The sequence below is a fragment of the Colossoma macropomum genome, unplaced genomic scaffold (assembly GCF_904425465.1).
Source record: "Colossoma macropomum unplaced genomic scaffold, Colossoma_macropomum, whole genome shotgun sequence".
NCBI lineage: Eukaryota > Metazoa > Chordata > Actinopteri > Characiformes > Serrasalmidae > Colossoma > Colossoma macropomum.
In genome coordinates, this window is record NW_023494785.1 from 33414806 (window position 1) to 33442739 (window position 27934).

At 38.0% G+C, this 27934-nt stretch overlaps 1 protein-coding gene across 5 annotated transcripts in view; it reads left to right on the top strand.

The window, feature by feature from the left end:
• The first annotated feature begins 18918 nt into the window (after nt 1–18918).
• The window catches only part of fmnl1b (formin-like 1b), a 63012-nt gene continuing 53996 nt past the window's right edge, over nt 18919–27934 (top strand). For 3 of the 5 annotated variants that reach the window (XM_036591590.1, XM_036591623.1, XM_036591616.1), the window contains exon 1: nt 18919–19704. In XM_036591590.1, coding sequence (XP_036447483.1) covers nt 19549–19704 — 156 coding nt within the window. In that variant the 5' untranslated portion in view covers nt 18919–19548. The remainder of the gene's footprint in view (nt 19705–27934) is intronic. The other 2 variants (XM_036591599.1, XM_036591607.1) reach the window with 2 other exon arrangements.

Here is a 27934-nt window from a genome sequence, read left to right on the forward strand (position 1 = left end):
GCTCTGTCCATTTAAAATTCACACTAAAATTATATAGAAGTTATATAAAAGTTTCATAGCAGTATAAGCATTTACATATTAGAATACTTTTCTACAACTATCTGCAACAAATTTAGTTCTGATGAAGAGCAGCAAGGAGACTACCGATCCAGTGGGAGACCTGCAAAAACACAGAATGATGAGACACTGCAAATGGAAATATCATCACAATACACTTTACAAATATAGAGATACAAATATACATATGCACTGTCCTCATCTCATGAAATAAAAATGCGCAAAACCTTCCATTTTATTTGAATAGCCCCCAATAGATTATCTACAAATGTTCCAACTATTAACAAACTACCTGAAACTCAGTACATTTTCAACAGTGTTTGAATAGGATTAGGATTAGATCCAAGTTTAGGGATGAATTTCAAAGATATTTCATTGAATTTAAGGATTTTTTTAGTTAAATGCAAAGTAAGCCTCAACAGTGGGCTATTAAAATAAACGGTTACAACTTAACAGGTTCCAGTTTATACTATAGAAAATGAACATGAGTTCCGGTCTCTTCACTGTCGTGGCCTCTTAGGATGTTTAGGGATGGGCTCTTCACTGATGTCCACTTCAATGAGAGGAGCGAAGCTTCTCAGCGTTGGTGTGCTGAAGCCCTCAGTGACACCAAGCTGTCCATCAGGCTGCTCCTCCTCTCTCAGAGTGGGACATCGGAGTGTCTCCCACAGGCGCTGCTTGATTCTTAGGCCAAGCTCCAGGCTGTATGGACGGGGCTGTCCAGAGGCCGTGCTGACCATGGAGTCCACCACAGAGTGGTAGATGGTCTGGTACTCCTCTACAGTGTGACCATGGATCAGCAGAGGGATGGAGCTTTCTTGCAGTACTGCCTCCCTCTCCCTCCTCTCTGCAGTCTTAATCAGGAAGAACAAGAAGATTCAACACGTGTTCACTGAGACTCTAGAACTGAGTTACTGAATTTAATGTACACAACTATCCAAAAGTTTGAAATCCCTTATAATATTCATACATTGTCTATTTTATATACAACAGAAATGTAAACTCTTAATTAAGAACTACGATAAAGAATTAATTTGCTTTAGATTTACTGAAGTAGAGTACATTAGTGGATCATTATTATTAATACAAACGTCATAATTTATTACACCAAAATATATTTTAGAATCAAAGTTTCAAGCATTTTGAAAACAATGAGAAGTTATTAAAAAGTAATAATAATAGTAGTAATAATAACACATCATAACACTGACCAAACCAAATGCATTGTCTGAAACAGCCTGCATCAAAACAAGGCCTTAAAAGTGACCAGATTAAGGTGAGCCCACATTCAGAGAATCAGAAATGACTTAGAACTGCCTTTCAAAAACTGACTTTCAGTGTAAATAACTATGTGATCATGAGTTTTTAAATTAATACTGGTCAAACCTGTCACTACTGAGAAGACTGGCATGCGAGACTAAATAATAACAGACTAAAACAGGGGTGATAATCTGAGGTCCAGGAGGGTCACAGTCCTGCAGAGATTAGTGTTCTCCCTCTTCTAATATTCGGAATGCAACTCAGAAGTTCTTGATAATTAGATAATGAGATTAGTCAGGTGTGTTAAATGAAATATAATGTTAATTTTATTTACATAGTCATAAAATTATGAGCATGTGCCAGTCATGTCATTACAAAGCAATGATAAACGTAGACATATTTTATTCACTTTAAAAGCAGCCTTCATTTCTATAATTATCACTGCTACAATAAAGCTAAATTCCATTAGCTTTAAAGATGTTGAGATGTTATACTGTGTTACACAAGGACATTTAACAGCAGCTCTTTTAACAAAGTCATTCTGAAATTCTTTTATTTGTATTTATCTGAAAGCTGTGAAGTTACACTGATCAGCATATAAGAATAATTTTATTCATTTATCTGCAGTAAATCTGGTTTATATTACTGAAAACACTGATTTTGATCAGTATTGTATCAGCATTTCTGATGTGTTAAAGATGGATCTTCATTAGATATGATTGTACCTCTGCTCTGAAGGAGGAGGGTTCAATGGTTCCTGCAGGGTTCTTGGATTCTGCAGTCCGGTCACTGTCTCCTCCCTCTGTCTGCTCTGTCCCTGTCAGAGGTGGGTAGTAACTAGTTATATCTACTCAGTTACATGTACATAAGTAAACTTTAATTGATTTGTACTTCAGTTATTCACAGTTTTATTTCTATTCAAGTACATTTGTGAGGAAACTGATCTACTTTTTACTCGGTTCTACTTTAGACACTGACATTATGTGACTAATTCTCTTTTTGTGTTTCATTTCATTTTGTTCTGTTGGTTCAACATCTGTTCTGTTTTGCTGTTGCTCAAACCTCTCACTTTCCAGATTTAGCATTTTATTTTAGGCCAAAAGGATCCAAAAACAGAGGAACAGCACTTAACAAACTTCAGTGCTGACAGATGTTGAATATTAGTGATGCACTGATCATTCATTTTTATGGCTGTTTCTAATTGCTTTACAGACAAATTTGCCAACTGCGTCTATATTTTAGACATATTTTACTCAGTTTTTGTAAAGCAGCAGGCAACAACAGGCAATAGCATTGTTTATGACACTAAATGAACACGCTGATATGAAACACACAGTCCTAACGTGCACTTCAGACGCAGCGTTCAGAGCTACATATTCACAGACAGCATTCTCTATTAACATGGTTCTTATAGCCCATAAGAAAATATCAGATGAGTCATTTCTAGTAGGAATCAGCTTTTACTGTACATTAGAGAATGTTTGCAAATTAAATTGTGTGTCTAAAAAAGCTCCAGGGCTGCTATGAAAGAGCTGCTAGGACTGTTAGGCTACTCTACCCACCTCTGGTCTCTGTAGCCACACGCTGAAGCTTGGCCCGCTTCCTCCTACGACCTGTGACCCCAGATGTAGCCTCTCCCTCCAGCACGTAATCCCTCAGTCGCTTTGAGGGGACAATCCTTCTTCTGAGTCCATATGGACCCTCAGAGCCACGGTTCTCCCTGTCCTGAAACAACAGTTTACACCTCACATCATTATCTTACGTTCATATGATGCACATTCTCTCATCACTAACTTCATGTTTTTGAAAACAAAAGTATGTTGTCTAATTGAAAATGTAACAAATTAACCATTTCTGTAGGTTCTTCAGAATGTGTAGAAGAGCTTCCAGAAGAAGGTAGAAGAGTTTTTCAGATGAATGTAGTTGTAGTGTCAAAGTTTTGAAGAGCAGCGATTCAGCAGCACAATATCTCACTCAGAATAGAGTTTGATGTGATTGTTTGAACTCGGTTGCCGTTATCAATATTCTACAGAATGTTGGATCAGTTCTAGAACACACATTAGCCAATTACTGGCTGTATGGACTGTTGAGACCAAAATTCAATGAACACACAATGACAGTCTCCACTGAAAACCAACAAACAAGTAAATATAATGTTGATTTATGATGGCTGAGCTGATTAATAAGAATCACTGTGTGAGTTGGTGCTGTTTTCTTCCTCCAGATAAGAATTAAAAGCAGTATTTCTTATTGTATTCAAAGCAGTGTAACTGTTTTCACATTCTTTTATAGGCAAGTTATTGATTTCATATAAACTCTAAATCAACACACAAGTGCTTGTTATTGTCTTGAAAACATGGAAACCAATGCAGAAGTCTGCACTTATTTTTAATCAGTTTCCAAAGCAGTCATGTGGTTGTGTGATGAACAAGGCTTTGGATTGGTCACATTTTTGTAAAATTCACCAAGCATCGATATATAGTGTTTCAGAGTGTGCTGTTTTTTTGTTCTGGAGATTCAGTATCACTATTTGTTTTGTATTAAAATGTTTTTGGATTCCACACAAACACTGAAATCAGCTGATTATTACACATTGTGCTCATTGACTGAAATTAATTAACAATAAAATATTGGTATAAAACACAGTCCCGATGGGATTTCTAATGTTATGTTAGCCTCAAGTTAACAGTTGTGCACATTAACAGTTTATGGCAGCTCTGGCTTAAACACAGGTATTTCAATCTTGTAACAGACCTTCAGATATATGTTATTTTATATGCTACAGTTTTACACCCCACCTGGGATAAACCACTAATGTAGCGGTGACAGTAGACATTTACTTGTGGTGATAATAATGCAGATTCTTCACAACTAATGTGTGATATTAAACTGTAGTTCCCCAGAAGCTAATAAAAAAGACAAAACTATAAGAACCTTTATGTTAAAAAAAAAAAAACAGTTAATCTATGTCAGGGGTGTTGCTAGGCCAATTTCAGCTTTGATGACCTGCAGCTTTTCAAAGAGAGAGGAGATAGCATTGCTTTACTTCAACACCTTTGAAGGAAAACTGTATACATTTTTCTCTGAAGTCCTCCTTTAATATGTACATTGGCCAGTCTCAGATCTGATTTCCAAACCAGACAGAACAGTTTTGACCTGTAAAGCTATCATTGCTCTGCCAGCACTACTTGGTACTAGTTTCTATGTACAAGAGAGACAATGATTTTTTTTTTTTTTATTATTTTGCTGGTTTGTTGGAATTTGACACCCTTTGTTCCAGTGTGAGGCCAGTTTAAAGATTTTCTGATGAACCACATCATTTCTGAAGACTCTGGAGATTTTCTTCTAGGCATCTTTACCTGTATATTTAAAAATGAGACACAAACAACTTTATTAATAATAATGTAACCTTATATAAACATCATAGACTGTTCTGCTCATTTGTTTACAGGTCACTTCCTTGTTCTGTTTCTTACCTAATCTTGGTGATGATGTTTTTGATGATGCCATAGCATCGTTGCGGTGGCTGGAGAGTGGAGAGTGAACAAACAGTGAGACATACATCCAGAGTTTACATAAATGAGAAACATAAAATTAAGCTTTATAAAAATATTCCTTATGAAATTAAAGAAAATCAGAGTAGGAATAGTCTCAGTCATGCACATACACACACACAAACACACACACACACACACACACACATATATATATATATATATATATATGTGTGTGTGTGTGTGTGTGTGTGTGTGTGTGTGTGTGTATTACTAAAGTTGTTTTTGACAGTGCTGTTTAGTTACATTTACAATTTAAGTCTCATAATCAATGTCTAATGTGATGTTTACCGAAGTCCTCCAGTCAGTAGAGCGTGCAGACACCATGGACAACCTTTGGAGCAGATCTGTTGTTGATAGCCTCCAAATCGGCTTCTGCTCCCCTCTTCTATGTACAGACACCATTAGTGGAGCCCTTTTTCCTGCAGGCTCCAACTGGGCTTCTGTTTTCCTCTTCTGACTACATCAAACCAATTTAGGAGCAGTACTGTTGTTTGCATGCTCCACAGCTCAGCTTCTGCTAGTCTCTTCCTCTGCCACACTACGCCTCTCCTTCTGGGTATCTTGCTCCCTAGAATTATGTATACGTTTGTTTATTAGTCACAGCATCTAAAGTATTCTCAGCTCTTTGCTCTCATTCTCATGATATTTATGCTCATTCTCACACAAAGCTGCTTATTTACAAGTGCCAAACATCTGTTCTATAGATCATAGATATATTAATTTCAGTAGAAATCCTTTCCATTCATGGACTATATGGAGTTCATTGTGATGCTGTATATTAATTCTGTGTTGGTCATTCCTGCTCTACATACTAACCATCAAGTTCTAAATTAGTTAATATTTTTCATGAAATGGTAAAATGTTTCACTTTCAACATCTGATATGTGTTCTATATTCTACTGTGAATAAAATATGGGTCTATGAGATTTGCAAATCATTGCATTGTGTTTTTATTTGTATTTATTTACATTTTACACAGCTTCCTAACTTTTCTGGAATTGGGGTTGTATTTCTTCCCTTAGTTTTGCAAGTTTAAAAGAATAATACAAACTATTCTGGTATGTAAATGTTATTTCCTTGCCTGGTTATAACAGAGTAAGATTTGGAAATAAAGGAGGCTGTGATTCTTGGGGAGGCGCTCATAGATTGTACACCACCAATCAGAGATGGAAACAGTAAATAGCTTTTTACCCTTTAGGTGAGAAGGACTTATCAGTGCTCTGGCTTCACCTCTGAAGGGGAGAGCCTACAGCCAAACAAAACCTGAGCGACGCACTCTGGAGCCCAAGTCCCAGTTCAAGAACGAGGACACTTGGTCTTTGGGAACTTCAGAAACCACAGAGCCAGAAAGCAGCTCAAGTCCAAACCCAGACACTGGATACTGGATTTACATCGTTTTTCTAGAATGTTTCTTTAAATAACATTTGAGAATTTGTCATTTATCTATTACATAAATTAACACAGTAATTAACAAAAATGTTTTAGAATTGGTAGAAAAACTTCAAGATTTATGGAATTAAATTAAAAAATTGTGCAACATCAGGGAAATGACACTTATTCTGGACCTTTAATAAAAAAATAAATGAAAATAATAATTTTATAATCACTTTATAAAGGTTGTAAATGTAAAGAAACATTATATAAAGCTGCAGTTAAAACTATAATTAACTAAACAAAGGAATAAAAACTGTTTTCAACTTGTTTGTCTTGAACAACATAAATATTACAGAAACTGTCTTTAACTTTCTGTAATTATAAAGTGAGAACCTCACAATGAACTTGATCTTAAAAATACATTTTTGATTTCATACTTGTCTTTGATGATAGAAATATTGTAAAAACTATAACTTTAGAGAAAATGTTTATATTTTCAGTGACATTATTATGATTTGCTCTCCTAAATGAATAATTGTATGTTAGTCTGGATTTACAGATCTAGTCCTCTGTAAGTTTGTAGAAGATCCTCTGTAAGTTCAAGGAATATATGTCATTAAGTAAAAATGATAAAGTTTCTGTGGTTCACAAACATGAAGGATAAATCTAATTTACTTTGAATGTATTTTTGTCAACTTGGGCTACTGAAACTTTATCCAAACTATAGATTATATGAAAAAATCTACAGCTGTTCTGAAGCTTCACAAACTTTATTTTTTGTAAATATAGTAAAGTAAATCTAACCCTGCTTAAAGCAGTATTACAGACGTTGGCTATAACATAATAGACAATATGTAATTTTGTCTAGAAACAATGTAATTTTCCTTTGATTAATTGAACTGAGTTTAAAGTAAATACAGTTCACAATTTCTGCACTGATCACAATAACAATTTCACTTCATCGTCTTTCTCGTTTGTGACTGTAGGAATGTTAACATTGGAAAGTCTAACATTAGAAAACAAATGCATAGTGAATTAAAATGAATGTAATTTTTCTATGTTTTGCTAAATCTGAAAAAAAGTAGTCTTTGTCTTGGACTACAGATGCATTATGTACATTCATTCTTGAAAACATAAAATGAGATTTTTTTCTCTATTGGTTCTATAAATATGTTGTAAGAAATGAAAAGAAAAAAATGTTTCTCCATTTTTGTCAAAGTCTTTGGATAATTTGTGACGTTTCTTTTCCAGAAAGTAATCAGTAAAGAAATCCCATTATAATTTGAGAAAAAGTAATAAGTAATTTGCTTTGCTTAAAAAACAATAACTATAAAAATAAACACACAATTACTGCACATGCTATAATAAAAGTAAATCAGTGGTGTTGAGCCACACTTACATAAACAAGGTTTGTTGAAATAAATGTATTCTGACAGACTTTCATAACAAGTCAAGCTGCTTCACAGATCATAAAATGACAACAATGACAAAAAACATCAGTGAAATGTATTTAAGTCATAAAATACAACATAAAGACATACAAACAAAAATGATTAAATAAATATAGAAATCGGTTTTTACAGCACTTCTTCTAACAGAAATCATCACAAAGCAGCTTTACAGAAATCTGGGTCTGAGCCTCTCGTGAGCAGAGTAAGTAAGGGTGACTAATAACGATGTTGTGTCACCTTTTCATAGAGTTAGTTTACATATAATAGAAATGTAATATTTAGAGATGTTTTTTCATTCTTGTTTATTTCCAGGCCTGACTGTTGGTGTTCTGTTCAGTCTCCTTTGCACTTGATACATATCAACACAAATCATAAACTCATCAGGTTCACCATACAATTGTACAATACTGGCTAAATACAGGATGATACACTAAAAATGAATGTTTACAAATCCATGGTCTTATTTTTAACACCGTTCTTTTGCGTCAGCAATAAATGGATACAAACACTATCTTAAACTGATTTTGCGTGGTTTTCTTTAACAGATACACTATAGTTCCAAAAGTATTCGCGCGTCTGCCTTTACACGCATATGAACTTGAGTGACATCCCATTCTTAATCCATAGGGTTTAATATGTCAACCCTTTGCAGCTATAACAGCTTCAACTCTTCTGGGAAGGCTTTCCACAAGGTTTATGAGTGTGTTTATGGGAATTTTTGATCATTCTTCCAGAAGCGCATTTGTGAGGTCAGACACTGATGCTGGACTAGATGGCCTGGCTCGCAGTCTCCACTCTAATTCATCCCAAAGGTGTTCTACTGAGTTGAGGTCAGGACTCTGTGCAGGCCAGTCAAGGTCTTCCACATCAAACTCGCTCATTCATGTCTTTATGGACCTTGCTTTGTGCACTGGTTCACAGTCATGTTGGAACAGGAAGGGGCCATCCCCAAACTGTTCCCACAAAGTTGGCAGCATGAAATTGTCCAAAATCTCTTGGTCTGCTGAAGCATTAAGAGTTCCTTTCACTGGAACTAAGGGGTCCGAGCCCAACACCTGAAAAACAACCCTACACCATAATCCCCCCTCCACCAAACTTTACACTTGGCACAATGCAGTCAGACAAGTACCGTTCTCCTGGCAACCGCCAAACCCAGACTCGTCCATCAGATTGCCAGATGGAGAAGCGTGATTCGTCACTCCAGAGAACACGTCTCCACTGCTCTAGAGTCCAGTGGCGGCGCTTTACACCACTGCATTCGACACTTTGCATTGCGCTTGGTGATGTAAGGCTTGGGTGCAGCTGCTCAGCCATGGAAACCCATTCCATGAAGCTCTCTACGCTGTTCTTGAGATAATCTGAAGGCATGAAGTTTGGAGGCTTGTAGCAATAGATTCTGCAGAAAGTTTGTTGCTCTGTCATTTTACGTGGCCTACCACTTCATGGCTGAGTTGCTGTCGTTCCCAATCGCTTCCACTTTGTTATAAAGCCACTGACAGTTGACTGTGAAAAATTTAGTAGCGAGGAAATTTCACAACTGGACAGGTGGCATCCTATCACAGCACCATGCTGGAATTCACTGAGCTCCTGAGAGCGACCCATTCTTTCACAAATGTTTGTAGAAGCAGTCTGCGTGCCTAGGTGCTTGGTTTTATACATGTGTGGCCATGGAAGTGATTGGAACACCTGAATTCAATGATTTGGATGGGTGAGTGAATACTTTTGACAATATAGTGTATGTCTTGTTATTTTAGGAGGAATTGATGCTTCTGATGAAATATAATTTCATTTTCACCGATAACCTTTAGTTATGGACTAAGAGAGATGGTGACAGTTGAAAATGAGAGACATGGGTCTAACGTTACTGCTTTTCTTGCTGTAGGGTGTACATGTTCTTATACCATTCAACTTATACTATGTAGAAAAAATGATTGGTGTAAACATACTTGTATTTACATACATTTACAAGTAAAATGCTTTTATTTTATTTCCACTTCCTTCCAGTCCTACAGTCGAGACATTTGTTTAGCTGTACTGAACTATGTACCGAATCAAGGACCCTAAACACCAAAATTGTGTTTCAAGGGTTTAACCAGTTTAACACCAACAATGAATGTGTTTATATGTGTATTTGTTGTGACTAACAGTGAAGCCACATGGTTAAAGAAAAAGATCTCAAACTGCTTCTCAAAGTTCTGGGTAACAAAATGTTGGTGAGACAAGATGACAATTAGCCAGCCATCTGGAAATGAAACGCCAGCTGTAAATATTTAAAAATCTGCAAGATTTATTTCCAAATCATTTGCTTGTCTTTTAGAAATGTTCAACATTGCTGGCGTGAAAAAATAAAGTGTTTGTTTACTTGATTAACTTTATCTTTTCAAACATGAAACATGACAGAGGAATTCTCAGTCACAAAATGACTGATCCAAAAAATTTTAATTTGCAGGACATCAAAAACTATATACCTTCAACTTCATAAAGGAAGTCCTGAATAAAGTTGATCATTTCCAGCTCAGTCTGATGCCTGGTGGTCCCTTTGTCACTCTGCATTGACCTATGATGAGATAAAATCAAGATGTAAATCAACACAGTTTGATTATGAAATTTCATAGCAAGTAAATGTTTCTTGTTCATGATAAATGGTCACTCTTGTTTCGCTCACTTTTACATCTCTGTAGAGTCATGATTATGATGATGAGAGTCATAAAGTGTCCTCCAGCAGTGAATGTTTCATGACTTTAAGATTTGCTAGGGGCTTGTGTTTTTAGTGATGTTTCTCAGGTTGCTATAAAGGTTTCTTCAATGGTTTTCATGATGAAGCATCGGTTCTTGTCCCACTCTTCCAGTGCCTGTTTCCATTTCTCCATTTCTCAATCTGGTGTCTCTCTCCAGTCTCTCTTTCATCAGATTCTACAAAGCATTCATCACGCTGTCACCAGTGCGGTGTTCTCATGGTCATTTCTCTCAGTGCGTGCAGAAGCAAAGTGAACAAGATATCCTCTTGCTCCTCTTTCCCTCACTTCCTCGACTGTGTGAAGAAGTTTCTGGCACCACTTCGTTTCACAGATCAGTCAAGCCTAGGGCTTCCCAGTCCGATAACACCACTGGTTGTGGCTGGTTTCCTGCATTGGCCATTTAAAGATTCCCACCACTCTATTAGGACTCAATAGAGGCTGACTTTTTGAAAATTCTTAATTTTGAATCAAAGTCATTGTTATATCAAAGTAGAGGTTAGGTTCAAAACCTGATTGCAACTTCGAATGTCAGTCAGTTTTCAATACAAGCCCTGACCAAGCCCCACATTGCTTAGTTTCTGACAGGAGACCAGACCAAGGGTTCTCTTAGATTTGTATACACTGGCTGAAGCTGGTAGCCAATACAGGCCTCCTAAAACAATTCAGTGGAAAATATAATTGAGTACACACAGAATTCCTATTTGGTATCTACCTTCTGCTTAGTCCCACAAATGTTTGGTTTAACAATTCTCCTTTTGAAAAATCTCTTGTCTAGTTCGGTAAAGTGGTCTTCCACACATTAACTGACATCTCCTTTTGAGAAATGAGTAACAATTCACTCTACCAGTCTGTGGAGAAATTGGGCACGTTTTCAGATTTACAAATATGTTTCAACATATTGTAAAGTTTTTCAGAGGTGTCCCAGGCTTAGTTGCGTTTTCTATAAAGGACCTACTGGGTGAACTAATTTGCTACAGTGCCACCCAGAGACAGACCAGTGCCGCAGCTCTAGTTAGCGAAGAATACCCAAGACAGGTGCTCAATTGTGGGTAAAACACCTAAACAACATCGTTTCCCTGAATTTGTATTTGAGCATCTGTTTTTCCCCCAGAATTTCGAATTTGAGGCATTCAGGGGGTCCTAGAGGTTAATTACCCCCAGGACCCCATATATTTCACACCTTGGTGGACAACACATTCCAAAATATTTTTCCTCTGGGTAGATGTTTACATTTTGTTTAAATTTTAGTTATAATATGTGCATATTTACATTTTATAATGGCATCACATGTAAAATTTCCTCATGATTTGCACGTTCCATGCAAATCATGTTTGCAACGGGGGTTTTGCTTTGACTTTCTTGCCAGCCAGTTCTGAGTGTTTTCCTCTAAGATCTTGCCTCAATTTCCGTAGTTCCCCACTGCCAAAAGTGGATATTAACTAGTTACATTTACTCAAGTATATGTACATACATACATACATACATACATCATCTAAACCGCTTATCCTTCTGGGTCGCGGTGGGGTGCTGGAGCCTATCCCAGCTGTCATTGGGCGGAAGGCAGGATACACCCTGGACAGGTCGCCAGTCCATCGCAGGGCAGACAGACAGACAGACATACACAGTCACACACTCACTCACACCTAGGGGCAATTTAGCATGTCCAATTGGCCTGACTGCATGTTTTTGGACTGTGGGAGGAAACTGGAGTACCCGGAGGAAACCCACGCAGACACGGGGAGAACATGCAAACTCCACACAGAAATGACCCTGGTCACCCGGCCGGGAATCGAACCCAGGCCATTCTTGCTGTGAGGCGACAGCGCTACCCATGGCGCCATCTGCTGTTTAGCAGTCCTGGTTTTAATATAACAGGGAAAAAAGGAAGAAGCCAGGTTCCTCATAAACCGACTTTGGCCTGACTTCATGTCTTTGGCAGGAAACCCATGCAGACACAGGGAGAACATGCATACTCCACACAGAGAGGACCCTGGTCGCCTGATGAACCTAGGCCCGTCTTACTGTAAGGCGACAGCGATACTCACTGCGTCTCCGTGCTGCGCCATACACAAAAGCAATCGGGTGAAAACAATTAGAATTCAGGTGACTGGAATCTGCCAACTTACTGATGATTGGATGGCTGGGTTATGTGACTGGCTAATGCATCTTGGGAATTGAAGTCTGTAAGATAGTGAGAGGCCGTTTGAGAGCTGGGAAACGTACCAATGATTTAATGAAGTTCTGAGACTTTGCAACAGAAAGGGCGTTCGAACCTTTGTGCATGCGGCAATTACTATTTTATTCAATTTGTTGAGTTCATCAAATACAAAGTAACTGTGCATTAACGTTAGCAGAAAACTGTTTTGCTGCAGTGTTTACTTCATTTCACTACAAAAATCATTAGATATTTCTTTGTCCTTTACGGAAAACTGATGAAAAGATGGAAGTTGTGACTTTCAGTTGACCTTTAATTTATTACCACTAGATGGCATCAGAGCTCAATGTTCACCTTAACTGCAAATATATTATTCATACATCTGTTAACCTGCGATGGACTGGCGACCTGTCCAGGGTGTATCCTGCCTTCCGCCCAATGGCAGCTGGGATAGGCTCCAGCACCCCACCGCGACCCAGAAGGATAAGCGGTTCAGATGATGTATGTATGTATGTATACATTTGTTAACATAGGCTGAGTCAGAGACTAACAGAAGTCACGTAAGGTAAGTCAACCAGTTTTTCATGTTTTGCATTTCCTGCCTTTGGAGGCTGGTTAACCACTGATAAAATTAGCCATGATCAGTAGTTGACTTTTGCATGAGAGTTTCATCAGCTGTTATATAATGTGAAAATGGAAGATTACTCAGTTGCTCTGTAACTTTAATCTCATGAGATTATTTGCTGTTGGTCAGTTGGTTTTAATCTAATGAAAACTGGGGTGAAGCATTAACTAACAGGGCTCAAGGAGGACACTGGAGGCAGGGTTCAAGGTTGCCGCAGCCTTTTAGTCTTTAATTTCAAGTTCAAACACAAATAAACCAAACAAAACTAAAACCTAAGCTGGCCAATTTTCAGTGGCTTCACCCTAGACTTTTCAGTCCCTTTCTCACTTGAGCTTTTTAGCTCTTCACTCGCTCGGAGTTCGGGCCCTGCCTTCCTGCCGACTCTCACAGACGTCTTTAGGGCCGGGGCATGGGCGTATGGCGTATACGGGAATAAAAAACTGTCCACAGAAAGAAAAAAAAAAAGTGTTTTCGTATATACAGTAAAGTCTTAGTCACCCAAGAATTTTTTTTATTTAAAAAGCTGTTTATCTGGGCACTAAGCATTTATTCTATCACAAAACATGAATGTCTCAATAAATACAAATAACATTAATACAAAAAGTAGTGATTTTACAGATGTTTTTCCAGACTTCTCCTCATGGCAGCCTAATATTTGTAGTTATTATCCCATGGTTTGGCTATTCAATGCTTCATTAGGTTAAATCAGGAGTTCTACTGATGAAATTTAACAAGCCCAAGTGATGACTTGGGGCTTCTAGGAGACATCTGGAAGCAAACTCTGTTATTCAAAAATACCACTTTGGCACAAACACACTTTTTGCCAAGATAAGCGTTTAAAATAATGTGCTTAGGTACCTAAGACCTTTGCACGGTACTGTATACATTGCTGCTGTCGGTCCAAGACCTTGTCTCCATTTTTGATTTTTTAAACACACCAGCTTTGCTTTACATTGTATGAAAACTTCATGAAGAAAGGAGTAATATCAATGATAGGAGGTTGCATGTACTGTGAATTGTTGTAGTTTAATGCAATTTAAAGGGAAATTCCACCATTTTTTCAAAATTGCTGCTGAAGAAACTTACTGAACCTTACTCATAATGATAGGAGTCAGATGATGTGTACTCATGATGGTAGGAACCAGTCTGATGTGTTTAATGCCTTTAAAAGTTCCCTCATAGAAAGTTAATTCATGCTATGGCGGTGAATAGATTACTTGAAGCCTAAGACATTGTAAGATTTAGCCCTAATTTACCATTATCAACATTACATATAAGTAAGAACCCAAAAGACACATGCAGGTTTATTGGTCATTTTTACATAGAAATAAAATGGCTACATTTGCATTGTAGACATCATGATCCCTGGTTCCTATCACTTCCACTGTAAAGAAATGAGTGAGTAAGTTTCTCTACAATAAATTTCATATTGAAATATTTAGAATGGCATTGGTTAGATCTCAATGACTGAATGATACATTCTTGAAAACTGAATTCAGCTTTAATGAGGTGTTCTTGTCTTTGTTTGTTTCAGGTAACTATGGCAGACGTGAGTGGTACGTCCACTGATGCTGCTTGTGGCTTGGACAGCTTTGTAAATGAGGAGTTTGTTGTTCCTGCATGAGACTGTCTGATGTGTCAGATTGTGTTTGAAATCTATGAGGCACCCACGTGTTTACATGAAGGAAAGGTCAAATTCAACATTGCGGATTTCAGATTAACAACAGAACCATTGTGTGTAATAAAATTTTCCAACAGGTATTGTAAAGTGTCCAGTTACGGCTTCTACAATGGAAACGGGTTTGTCAAGACTACCTTACACAGTGTAAGTAATCAAGAAGGCCAAAAGTAAACATTGATGATCACAGCTGTGCTGTCTGTGTGTTTTTTCCTACCACAGAATTTGTTCTTGTGTATAAGGCTGTGTTTCCACAGCCGTGCAACATTCACCCGGATAAAGATCAGTGCTTCATCAGATTGCTTGGCAATACCACCCCTTTGGGCAAAGGGTTATGTAGCCACATTGGTACAATTTGCGATAGTGATGATTTGTATTTGTGTACTTTTTACAACAAATGGTCATCTCAGAAGGCAGTGCTTCATGCGTTCCTGTCTTCCACCTTCTCACCTGCAGTTGGAGGAACAAATGAAAAGTAATGAATTCTTGATTACAGGAGCAGGTCAGAGGGGTGACTCCGGCACTCCTATTTTCAAAGGAAACTCCAGTCAATGTGTTGCCATATATTGTGGCTCCTTCAAAAACAATACATTGATGTTTGGAGAGGCATTAAAAATAGATTCTTACTTAAGCCCGAAGAGAGAGCCTGTGGGCTTTATGAAGTTATTTGAACTAGTCTTTATGCACATTTCACTCACAGCAAAACAAACGAGGGAGAAACTATCTTATGGATTTCAATGTTAAATGCAGAGCTTTTTTAACTGAAATAATTTTGTAAATAAAATGCTGAAACTTCGTCTGCCTTTGTGTCTGCTTACTTTATTTATGATGCCATTCAGTTGCCAACATTTACCTGAGCTAGTCATCAGGATAGATGACATCAACGGATGGACTGTTTGAAATCTGAAAGGCTCCCATGTGTTTACCATGAAAGGAAAAATCTAATTCAATATCACAGATTTCAAATTTACAGAACCAATGTGCACAGTAGAGGTTTCCACTGAGCATTACAGAATGTCCAGTTATGGTTTTGGGTATGTTATAATGGTAAACACTAAACTTCTCCCTAACGAAAAACAGCTACAAATAATCATATAATAAGCTTAGAACAACACAAGAAATATCAAATATATTCAACAGATGTGAGATGAGTTCAAGTCAAGTCAAGAGGTCTTTATTGTCATTCCTCAATATAACTTGTACACATAGGAATGAAATGCTGTTCTTCAGGCCCCATGGTGGTGAAGATACATGACCGCGTGAAACAAGTACAGAATACAGCAGAGTAGCAGAAAATAGTGAGCCCAGGGCACAGCAGTGTGCTAATGCCCTGCAAGCCCCAAGCAAATAATGGGAATTAAAAAAAATGTAATACATTTATTATGCTGTATACCTTAATGTGATTGATTGGTGTGCATTTAAGGGTTTAAACAGCTGACAGTACAGAAAGTGTGCTTTGAATTATCAATCTTGCTGTATTTCAGTAAGGATTAGACTTAAATGTGATCTCTGTTCAAAACAATCAATGTAAGAGAGAAATTCAAAAGAGAAGAACTTTTTAAAACATGTAAATATATTTGTCAACTGCTCAACAAATAGCTGCATGGAATTTACCTATTTCCTCTTTCCTGCTTTGGTGAGCTTACCTTGTCTCAAGCCTTCAGCTTCATCAGTAAAAGAAGAGGTGCTGCTCTCTCTCCCTCAGTGACTATGGCTGCTTCTGGAGCTAATGCTATGTGCATTTTAGAGGTGAGCTGCGGGGCTAAGGCTCAACTTAATTGGGTTGTGATTGCAGAAACTGTCTTTACTTACATTAGCTATTTATAAAATGCTTACTTGCTGCACTAAATCAAATCCTGCTTCTTTAGCCAACAATGTAGAATTCCCACTATGGATGTAAGTGCCGGCAGATCAGACCACTTTTATAGATAGATGAGCAGAACATAAAGTAGCAAAACTAGAAACCAAAACCAATTCATTTTCAAGGCTTTTGTAGGGCTCCCATTCAGGGAGTGTCCTGGGTAGTCAGGTCTATCGTTACCTGTAATCCAACGTCCTTGACAATATATGCGATAAATACACCAGACAATAAATATACAGAACAATAAATACACATGGCAAAGGACAACAAAACAGTATATACGAATGGGCATCATATACACATTTTTACATATACACACACATACATATATATGTGTGGATTGGCATAAAGCAGCATGTGAGTGGTCTAGTGCAAATTTTGTCAGCTGTAAACTGCACAGAAAGATTCAGATCTTAAAGCAGAATTCATACAGTTAAAGAATTTAAAGTGTAGGTGTGCGGCGATGGTAAGGGGTGTGTCATCAGTCTAAAGTGGATGTTGGGAAGGATCTAGATCTAGACATATTACCAGTATACCATTTTTTATAGTGGCAGTTTCCACCGCAGCTGACCAGCATCCAGAACACAAATGCTGGTTTGGTGATCTATGCAGTTTTTTTCTAGCAATCATATGTCAGCAATTTAAAAAGTAAGTAAGTGATTAAACTTGTTTACTCTCCTCTACACCCTGAAGATGTCAATCACTGTACAACTTATTAAATTTATTAAATTATTTGCTATCAGTCAATAGTTTTTCAATTACTGTTTCAAATTACTTTTTCAAAACAGTTCTAGAAAGCTAAAACTGGGGAAGAGGGGAATGAAGTGTAATGGGTGGGAGTGTCTGACTATTTTTCCACTTCTTCCTGAACACACAATTACAGGGAAAAAGGACAGTTAATCAGTTGAACCTCATTCTTGGAATGATTTGTTACTATAATCTAACACTAGATGGTGCCAGTTTCACTGAAAATGAACCACTTGTGTCAACACATTAAAACTTTGAACAATAAGGCATAATCTGTTGTGTAAAACAGAATAAATACACAACTGTAGTACTTTTTATATATGTAAAGCTATAACAGGTAATGGATTTGATGGGCTTATGATTCTTTGAACACTTTATTTCGAAGATCAAGCTTCAAAGTGCTTGTTAGATCCATGTACATTAAGCCTTGTTACTTGTTAAGGTGTCACAGTTGCCTTAAGCTTACAGTATTTATGTCTTGGTATTTGAAGTAGAATGTTGGGTTGCTGAGATCTAGATATTTTTCTGCTATGTAATGCAGTATCACTATGGTGATGGTTATTTCCCTAGTGCTGTAATAGACATAGGTAACCTGAGACTTTGGTTGGCCTAGCATCCACTGGAACAATTAAATGTGTGTGTGTGTGTGTGTGTGTGTGTGTGTGTGTGTGTGTGTGTGTGTGTGTGTGTGTGTCCTTTTATATGTGTGTCCCCTGCTGGTCAGGTACAAATGTCCTCACAATGACAGAAAATGTATACACTCAACTGACACTGGGGGGACATTTTGCATTGTGGGTGTTGTGCCTTTTTATTCTTTTTTTGTTACAAAAAAAAAAAACATTCAATTGGAAAAGCTTCAGTTCCTGAAGTGAAGATTTAGCTTAGCTGTTATTTAGCCACCGTAGTGCTTAGTGGAAACCCCCATAAAGATAGCAATACAGTTACAGTTATGTGCAAAAGTTTGAATAGTCAAACTGCATGTTTTGTTGATTTTGTAAGTGAAAATAAGTGAACACATTCTCCAAAGGGAACAATCTTAACTATGGCGTTTTCCTGCAAATTATAGTGCACAACTTTATTACAATTTATTTGCTGAGTTCAACAACAAACAAACAAAAACATAAAATGTAAAATGTGCCATAACTTTTGCACAGGCCACAAAACATGTCATTTGACCAGGGGTGCCTAAATTTTATCATTCAACTGTACATCTGAAGTTACATTCAGTCTCTAAAGTCACTTTAACGCCATAGGAATCTACACCAGCTGCCTGTCGCATTCACAGGCATGGAGCAGAAGAGTGAGGTGAACTCGACAGCATTAGGACCCAGCTGCTCAGTTGCTTTTGCGCTGCTTTCTGCATGCGCTTTAGAGTGAGCTCTGGCTCTCCTCCAACACTCTTCACCACTACTGCTCTCTCTCCTCACCTTCCCGCCTCTCTCGCTCGCTCTGGATGGAACGCGGGGCCCTGTCAGAGAAGAGCCAAACGCAGGATGCCAGATGAGCTGGGAACCGAAGAGTGGACGGGTTGAACTTGATATGTGACAGCTGCAGTGTGGACTACAGGTGTTGCACTCTTTTTGATTCCTTATTTCTCTTTCTCAGAACCTGTCCTGCATCACTGGTAAACCTTGTCTACCTCTTAATGCTTTCAAGTTCATTTCCATTCTTTCACTGAACCAAATTTGCCTGGATCCAGTATAACTTCAGAAGGAGGAGGAGCAACTAATACAATTCTAAGAAATTGCTACTTTAATTTTTGCTACTGTGTCTGAAAGTATTGACCCTTGATGAGCTTCTGCTCACCTGGATTTGGTTGGAATTAAGCAGACTTTGTTGCCAAGGTTGGGGTTACTAGGTTACTCTAAGTAAAAAAGTACCCAGCTTTACGGAACGTACCCAAAGTCTTCTTGGAAAACTGCCACATTCTGGTCACCTTCTGCGGTTGCCTTGGATAACTCAGGAGTGTGTATATGGATTAATGTTAACACTGCTTATGTTCAGGTGATTGAGTGTATCTGTGTGCATCACTGATATAAAGAGTCATGGGGAACGCTGCAGGTGGGATGAACGTGTCCCCTGGGCGAGAGGTGAAAGGGCCTCAAAGCTCTTTCAGCCCTGGGGGCCTTAAACAACTTCCTGCCCCCAAGCTGCCCTTGCCTCCAGACGAGGAGCTACAGGAGAGATTCAGCGTGGTCCTGGTGAGTGCTAGATAGTGCCAACACACACATACAGTACTGCAAAAGTTAGAGACCAGCATCAGGAAAACCAGAAAACACATTTTACAGAAGATAGCATAGAAGCCTCAACAATTAAATATAATGTCCTTTTGTCATTTTTTTGTGTGTCCACTCTTTTGCCTTTATTACAGCTTCTGTTTATGTTTTTTTTTTGTGAGACTTGCTTTACATTTTTAAAGAAATATTTTTCCACACCTCTAATGTTGAATCTTAGAAGTTGGGTACATTTTCTGCTTTTCATGATCCAACTCATCACAGACATTCACTGATATTGTTCTGTGCTCTGTGCTCTGGAGTGGACAACCTTTCAGACCCATAGTGCTGAGTTCTTCTCATAGTGGAGAATGGACAGAAACACCTGTGGATTTTTTCAGATCTGAAACAAGAAGGGAGCTCGATTTCCTCCTCTCTCTCAAAGATGAAAGTGCTATATATATGATGGTGGCTGTTTTGGTCGTCTACCAGGTCTTACATGGTGGTTAGGAGTCCCGTTGTCTCTATATATTTTAACTCCAGTTCTGGAAACTCCTGAATTTCACTCCTATTTTTACTTAGACTTACAGAAACTGCATGTCAAATGTTTGGGGACACCTCAGTCCACTAGTTGGGCATGTGGTACTGGACCTTAGTTTGTCAAAATTATGTTTAATTAACATTAACATTTTGTCAATGTTTTTGATTGATTTTTGATTGCCCATTAGATTCTGCTTATTGGCAGCGTGAAGCTGTAGACGATTGGTAGGTTTCTCAGTATTAAAGCTAGCACTAAGCTTGTGCTATGCTATAATAATAGTAAAGAGCAAATTCAGAAATGTCTGGGTTGAAAAACAGCAAACTTATCCTTTAATCTCCACCTGGTCCCTAACTTCTACAACTGTCCCTCACTTTGGATATAAATCCCAATTATAATCCCAGGTCCTCCTGCTGTGTGTGTATGTGTTTGAGAGAAGCAGTTGGATTAATTTTGCAGAGAATAATATAGCAACACTTATGCTGTTGTCATAATAGTGCTGCACTTCAGATTCATGCAGCAGTCAGCCAAAACTTTAACATATTCCTGATTCAGAGTGAGTCTCTCTCTCTCTCTCTCTATCTCTCTCTCTATATATATATATATATATATATCAAAAAAACTGGGGGTCTAAGCAACATTGTACCTAATCACCAACCTACCCACGGATTTCAGTCATATTTTTTTGTGCTAGTTTTTTTTAACGCAAACTGTGCAGCAACAGATGAGCTATTGTCTCTGACTTTACATCTACAAGTTGGACCAAGAAGGTAGGTGTGTCTAATAGAGTGGACAGTGAGTGCACACAGAGTTCAAAAACTCCCACTGAACTGCTGTGTCTGATCCACTCGTACCAGCACGACACACACTAACACAACCGCATCAGTGCCAATGCAGTGTTAGAATGATCCACCACCCAAATAAAACCTGCTCTGTGGTGGTCCTGATCAGGGTGAAAGAACAGGGTGAAAGGGGGTAACAAAGTATGCAGAGAAACAGAAACAGTCTATAATTGTAGAACTACAAAGTGCTCCTATATGGTAAGTGGAGCTGATAAAATGGACAATGAATGTAGAAACATTCATAGAAGATAAATAGTGTTATGTAGACTGAAAGCATGTGTGATTGCTGAAAAGAGAAAAAAACCCTTAACAGTCAGATTCAAGATGATCAGCAGCAAAGATCTGCCTAAGTATGTCCAATATGCAGTATTACAAGTCAGATGCATCGTTATCTTTACACACATACCAGGGAAGGCTTGTGCCCACGCTATCGTCTCGTTAGTGATATGATTTATGAGTCTTGACTGTGTCTGCGTATACGGCGCAGTCAGCAGACAGTGACACCTGTTCTCCAGCACACTGGATCTGAAACAATGACAATGAGGTGAAGGTGCACAATTTCAGCTTTAATTTGAGGATATTTAAAGGAAAATTGCTTCAATTCTTTAGACATTTCTGCACAATTTAGTCATTGAGATGGGCAATGGTGCATTATGGAAAAACACACTGACACAGATTTCTAGTGGTGGTGATAGGAACCAGAGGTCACAGCGTACGTCTGAGGTTTCTATGTAATGTTTAGTAAAGTTTTCTTTGGGACTGTTTGCCTATAACACCCTGCACTGTATGTCCAAAAGTTTGTAGACACCTGCATATCCAATGTTTCCTCTAAAATCAAGGACATTAATGGGGAGTTTGCTGCAGTTACAGCCTCCACTCTTCTGGAAAGCCTTCACAAAAGATGTTGGAACACCACTGTGAGAATTTGAATGTATTCAGCCACAAAAGCATTAGTGAGATCTGGATTACAAACCTCACTCCAACTCATCCCAAAGTTATTGAATGGAGCTCCACCACTCCAGAGAATGCAGTTACACTAGAGTTTCTCTAGAACATTTCACATAAATTTGAAGGATGTAGTGGAATTCCACTTTAAATGCATGTTCCAGCAATTCCAGGCCTTTTGACTTAGAGCTCCAGTCATACTTGATTGAATGTATGGTTTTTAACATCTTAAATATTTATCTTAAAGATAAATATAATATAAAGGCTTATGCTTAAATGTTTGAAATATGTTTATATGACAAATATAAAAAGTGAACATTATGTCTGTGTATCATTTTGTATCCAAAGAAAATTGAAAAATATTTTTTAATTGTTCATCCAGCAAGTAGTTTGCAGCAACCAATGTATATCGAAAATATCTCGAACTTCTTAAATCCTGTTGGAAAAGCATCTCAAGTGGCTCCTCATAAAGCTGCTTCAGAGAATGGCAACAGTGTGCAATATGAAGAATCTAAAATAGAGCACAGTTTTGCACAGTTAAACTGTTAAGATGTAAACAAAGCTGTTCAGAGTGGCTCAATGTTCTAGAGAAATGTACCATTTCAGAATTGTTCACAGCGGTGGCAATAGGAATTAGATGTCCAAAGGTTTTAATGCATCTAAAAGCTACCTTATTGAAAGTTATTATATTATATGGTAATGAACATGGTGTCTGATGCTTGAAATGCCATTTCATAACAAACAATTTTGAAAGTCCTTCTTTAACAGTTTTTAATCCCATATGTGATTCTATACATTTATATTTCATAGTTTTAGTGTTTAGTATATTTCATAGTTTCACCATTTTCCTAAAATGTGAAAAATATGAAAAAAGAAATTGTCTGGACTTTTGACTGATACTGTGTACAGTAGTCCTTCCATCATAGGAACCAGAAAGACAATTTTGTTAATTTATTTCGTTCTGTAAATGACCACTAATGGCCACCTAAAGGCAGCATTGCTGTCAGTGATGGAGTGCAGTAGCACTGTTATGAATAGATCTCTTACTGCAGGCAGTGTTTTGCCTGCTTACATACCGAATATCATAAAGCAGAGTTTGTATATTCTATGAATATGCAACAGTAGGACAGCTCTGGAGATGAACTACCACAGTCTGGATCCAGCACAGTGGGTGTGTCTGTGTGAGCACATTCTCAGCAAAAAGTATCATTAATTAAACTTTAATCATGTTTACAGGAGCTAGAAAGCACATAGTTACTGAATTACCTCAGTGTCATGCTGGTTGCCATGGTTCATAATTTAACCATGATGATAGACTTTGGTCTGTCTGTTAAACAATGAAACAGCTGATGTAGCAGCATTTTAAAAGTCCCCTTCCAGAGAGCTTTAAAAAAATATCTACACTCACTGGCTGCTTTATTGGAAACACCCACCTTGCTGGTGTATAGTTAGAGACTGTGTCAGTCATGTGGAGCTATTTTACAACTTTGATGAGGGACATTCCACAAGCGATGTGTAATCATTGTTCCTGTTGAATATCTAGGGGGTACAATATCCAAGAACCTCTCCACTACAGGTTTGTTGCCACTTGAAAACATATTATTCCACTTCAAAATGCAAAACACAGCAAAACAACAGAAGGAGAAAGAAAAGTCCCAGTTAGCACACCTACACCATCTCTAGCCTCAGTTTTTGAAACTTTTAACAAAAAACAGAAAAATGACAAATGACAGTGCCAGAGTACAAAGTATAAGCAAACAAATAATAGAATTCATTGCCACAGATGACCAATGACCAACCACTTTCTGTAGTTGTTGAATTATGTTTTGTAGTGCACATACTGTAATAAGTTAAGTAAGTTTGTTTTATGTAAACTGCTTTTGATTGTTGACAGCTATTTTCTGTTTTTGGCTTTTAGCCTAGTGTGTCCTGTGTTTCAATTTTGGTTTCAGCAAAGAATTTTCACTTTGGTGCATCATTACAAATAATATCTGGTCAACAGTGGCCCTGTGGTGAAAAACTGACACAGATGGGCTGTAATTCTACACCTGTATGGTTAACCTATAATGTAGGTGGAGCTCATAAAGTGTCTAGTGATTGGAAGTTCAAGGTAAGGGTTTCTACTAAAGTGGACTGTGGGTGGCTGTTTGACAAACGAAGCACAAAGATCATAGTAAACATGTATGTCACTGGAATGAACTGGTAGATGTAGATGGTTGTGCTACCGCTGTGTTACCATTTTATTATTGTTTGTTGTTTATTGTTTTAACAGCTGGCCAGACGTGAACGTGTGTAACAGTTTTGTTAACGTTGCCTTGGTTTAGTATAGCAAATGTGAATTTGACGGTTGTTTTAACATTGCTTCGTGTTACTGCCAAGCAGTTAGGCTGTAGTTGGTAATGCTGTGTGGCTGAGGTAGATATGAGCTTTCAGAATCAGTTACTGCAGGGCTTTTTCTGTGCTGCTTTCCATACTAATCAATTCAGCCAGTCCCAGTGCTAACCACGGCACATAAATCAAGCAGACTCTGTGCTCTCTAGCTGATAATATTTTTACTGACCATATTGCTCTTATACACCAAACCTGATTCAAGTGATGTATCACTTTTCATTTCAGACACACATCTCACCTCACATATTAGAACTACCAAACATCCAAAACAACAATCATTCAAGTCATTTTTGTGCATCAACAACAACTGACTCTTTGAACATGCCGTATTTTCTGCTGTCAGACTGAACATTCACTGTCCACTCTATTAGAAACAACTATCTTGTAGGCCCACTCAATGGTTATTTTATGAGCTGCACAATTCTTATCACTTATGATGTCACTTTATGACCATTGGCCGAATTTGCCATGACACTGATATAGTAGAGGGTGTGGTGCTTGCAAGAGTGGTTCTCTAGTTAGAAAATAGTAAAGTACAGCAGTGGTTCCCCACCCAGTCCTCGGGGCCCCCTAGATAGTCCACATTTTTCCTTGCAAAATGTAAGAATGAAGAAAGAATGTGGACAGTCTTGGGGGGCCCTGAGGACCAGTCTGACAACCACTGTGCTAGTGGATGGCTAATGCAAATTGTCACTGCAGGACTACAGAATCTAATTGTACTATAAGGCAGGGGTTTCTGATGAAGCGGCAAGTTAGTGTACTTTTAATAGTGTAATGGCATTCACTGACCAACACATCTCTTGCAGTAAGCGCATTCTATCTAAATAGTCTTGTTAAGAGGAGATTCTGCTGATATTTCAAAATTTCTATATAGTTTAATCAGTGAGATGTAAATGAAGTCATTCAGAGGGATTTAATGTGAAATGCTACATTATAGAGAAACTTACCAGCTTGGATTTCTTTACAGTGGTGAAGAGAACCAGGGCTTGCACTGTTTAATATAGCCCTAACACCAAAATAGCCTTAAATGACCTGTGAACCTCTTATGAGTTTTGTATGTAATGTTGAAAAGGTTAAAAAAGTGGTAAATCTGAAAAAAATATACATTTTCCTTCGGTGACATTTAAAAAAATACATTTTAGATTAGATTAGATTCAACTTTGTCATTGTGCAGAGTACAAGTACAGAGCCAATGGAATGCAGTTCACATCTAACCAGAAGTACAAAATGCAGGGAACATAGGATCATAGGATTTTAGGCCAAAACCTTATTGTAAAACTACATAAAACCATGTGTTTGTAACCATTTCACGTAACAGTTTTGTAAAAGAAGACTTGTCAAACGTAAAGTTTGCCTAAACCTTTACTTTGGCACATCCCACATGACTGGGAGATCAATGGGACGCAGGACTAATTTTGCCATCTCACCTGAACTGTGAACAATGCATGACTGTCTACCATAGGCTGTTTTCCATTCCAGACAGCTCAAACCAGAAGTGAAATGGATCAGGTTATAGTGTAGCAACCTCATTTGAAACATTTGTGCTTTACTGTGTATATTCAAAACAAGCTCAAACCGAAAGTGAGACTGTTCTCACTGTTGTGCACTGTGACAGTGATGTGAAAGCAATGGAACATTTCCTGCTCATTGATTGTTCACTCAGAAAAAGAAGAGAACCAAACTTAAGTCCATGTCTTAGAACTACAGCATGCATGTTCATGTGTCTGTAGAGGAGTTTTGCGCTTAGACCTTCATGTTTGTGCTTAGCAATCAATAGGATCTCATTAAAGATTAGCACGGGGTCCTATCGGCCTTGTCGAGCAGAGGGAGATCTTATAGAGACAGGTGCTTAATTAGCCAAATGAGCCAATCAGTTAATGGAGTCAAACATGGGAGCACTGGCTAGGAACATTTTCATAAATGAAAGCTGACTCATTGGTGCAGGTTCCTGTGAGGTTTGAGAAGATTCTGCAGAGTACATGAGACATTACAAAAGATGTGGGTTAGCTAGTTAGTGGGTTAGCTAGTGTTGGGTTCCATGTTTCCCAGGTCCTATGTTCCCTGGGTTCTATGTTCCCAGGGTTCTAAGTACCCAGGTTTCTATGTTCCCAGGGCTCTGTATTTCCAGGGTTCTATGTTCCCAGGATCCTATGTTCCCAAAGTTCTGTGATCCCAGGGTTGATTGTTCAGGTGTTAGTATGATGCACTAAGGGAAGTTATGAAAGAGTTTTCAAGGTGATGGTTAATGTCATAAAAATCATACATGGAACAACAAGGAGCAGATTTTTCAATAAGAACACACTTTGCCTGAGAGAGCCAGCGGCACTTTAACCTGCCTGTGGGCCCTGTGGCTGCAGGTAGTTGTAGGCCCTGTGGGTCTGGTTAGCCACAGCGTCTAAAAACTCTTTCAGCACAGCCATTCATCATCTCTTTATTACTGTACGAACTTATGAAGCTGAGTTAGCTTCTTATTGACTAAGTTCTCTTTAGAATTTTCTGTTGCTAAATTCGCTTACTCTGCAGGACAGAATCTCACTTTTGTATGTCTCCAGTTACAACTTATAACCACAACTGGTGCTTAAATTATATAGTGGTGCACTGATAACGACCTGAAGGCTTGAAACTAGGGCTGCACAATATTGACAAAAATGTGATGTTTGTTAAAAATGTTGGATATCACAATGACAATATGAGAATGAATTATTATTAAAATAGTCTGTCTCTGACTGAATGTGACACAAGTGCAGACTTTTTGTGTAAACAGAAAAGCTTTCCTTTAAGCAAACAGCAAAATACAAAATGTTAAAAGCATCATTTGCTATTATGCAAAACACAAAGAAATAAAATACTAACTGCTACTTATATCAGCAATTGCAAGCCCATTTTTTTGTGCACTGAAAGGCTGAGAAACAGTCAGCATTACCTCAATAGCTTTTTCTATAAAGGGTACAAAAACAAATAAATATATATATATATATTATAATATATATAGTTATCAAATACATTGGTTGAAACAATAGAAATTACTGCTTTACACACTTAAAGCACAATACTGGGTGCGAGAACAATCCTAATGTTTGAAGCGTTTTTACAGGCAAGTAGTTCAGTGGATGGAGTAGTTTTTGAGTTGTGCACATGTGTGTTTTGGAATTGGTTGTTTAGCAGAATGGTTAAGTTACTTGTGCATTGTGGGAAAGCAGAGCTCAATCCCAGTGCAGAGAAGCACTCAATAGGCTTTTAACAGTTTATGCTGGTTACACAATTTCTCACTGGTGCTACGTGTATGAGGTAATTTGATTTGTACTGTCAACGCCAATCTAACAATGTGTGTATCATGGAAACTCATATCTTGAGAATGATAAAACATTTATCATACATCCCTACTTGAGGCAATGGCAGATAGTAACACTTGTTGTACAGTGGAGGGTTGAGACACTAAGGTGGAGCTTGGCGGAAAGCATAATGTTTATGTTGTCTATAATACAATGACGGCACTCACGGA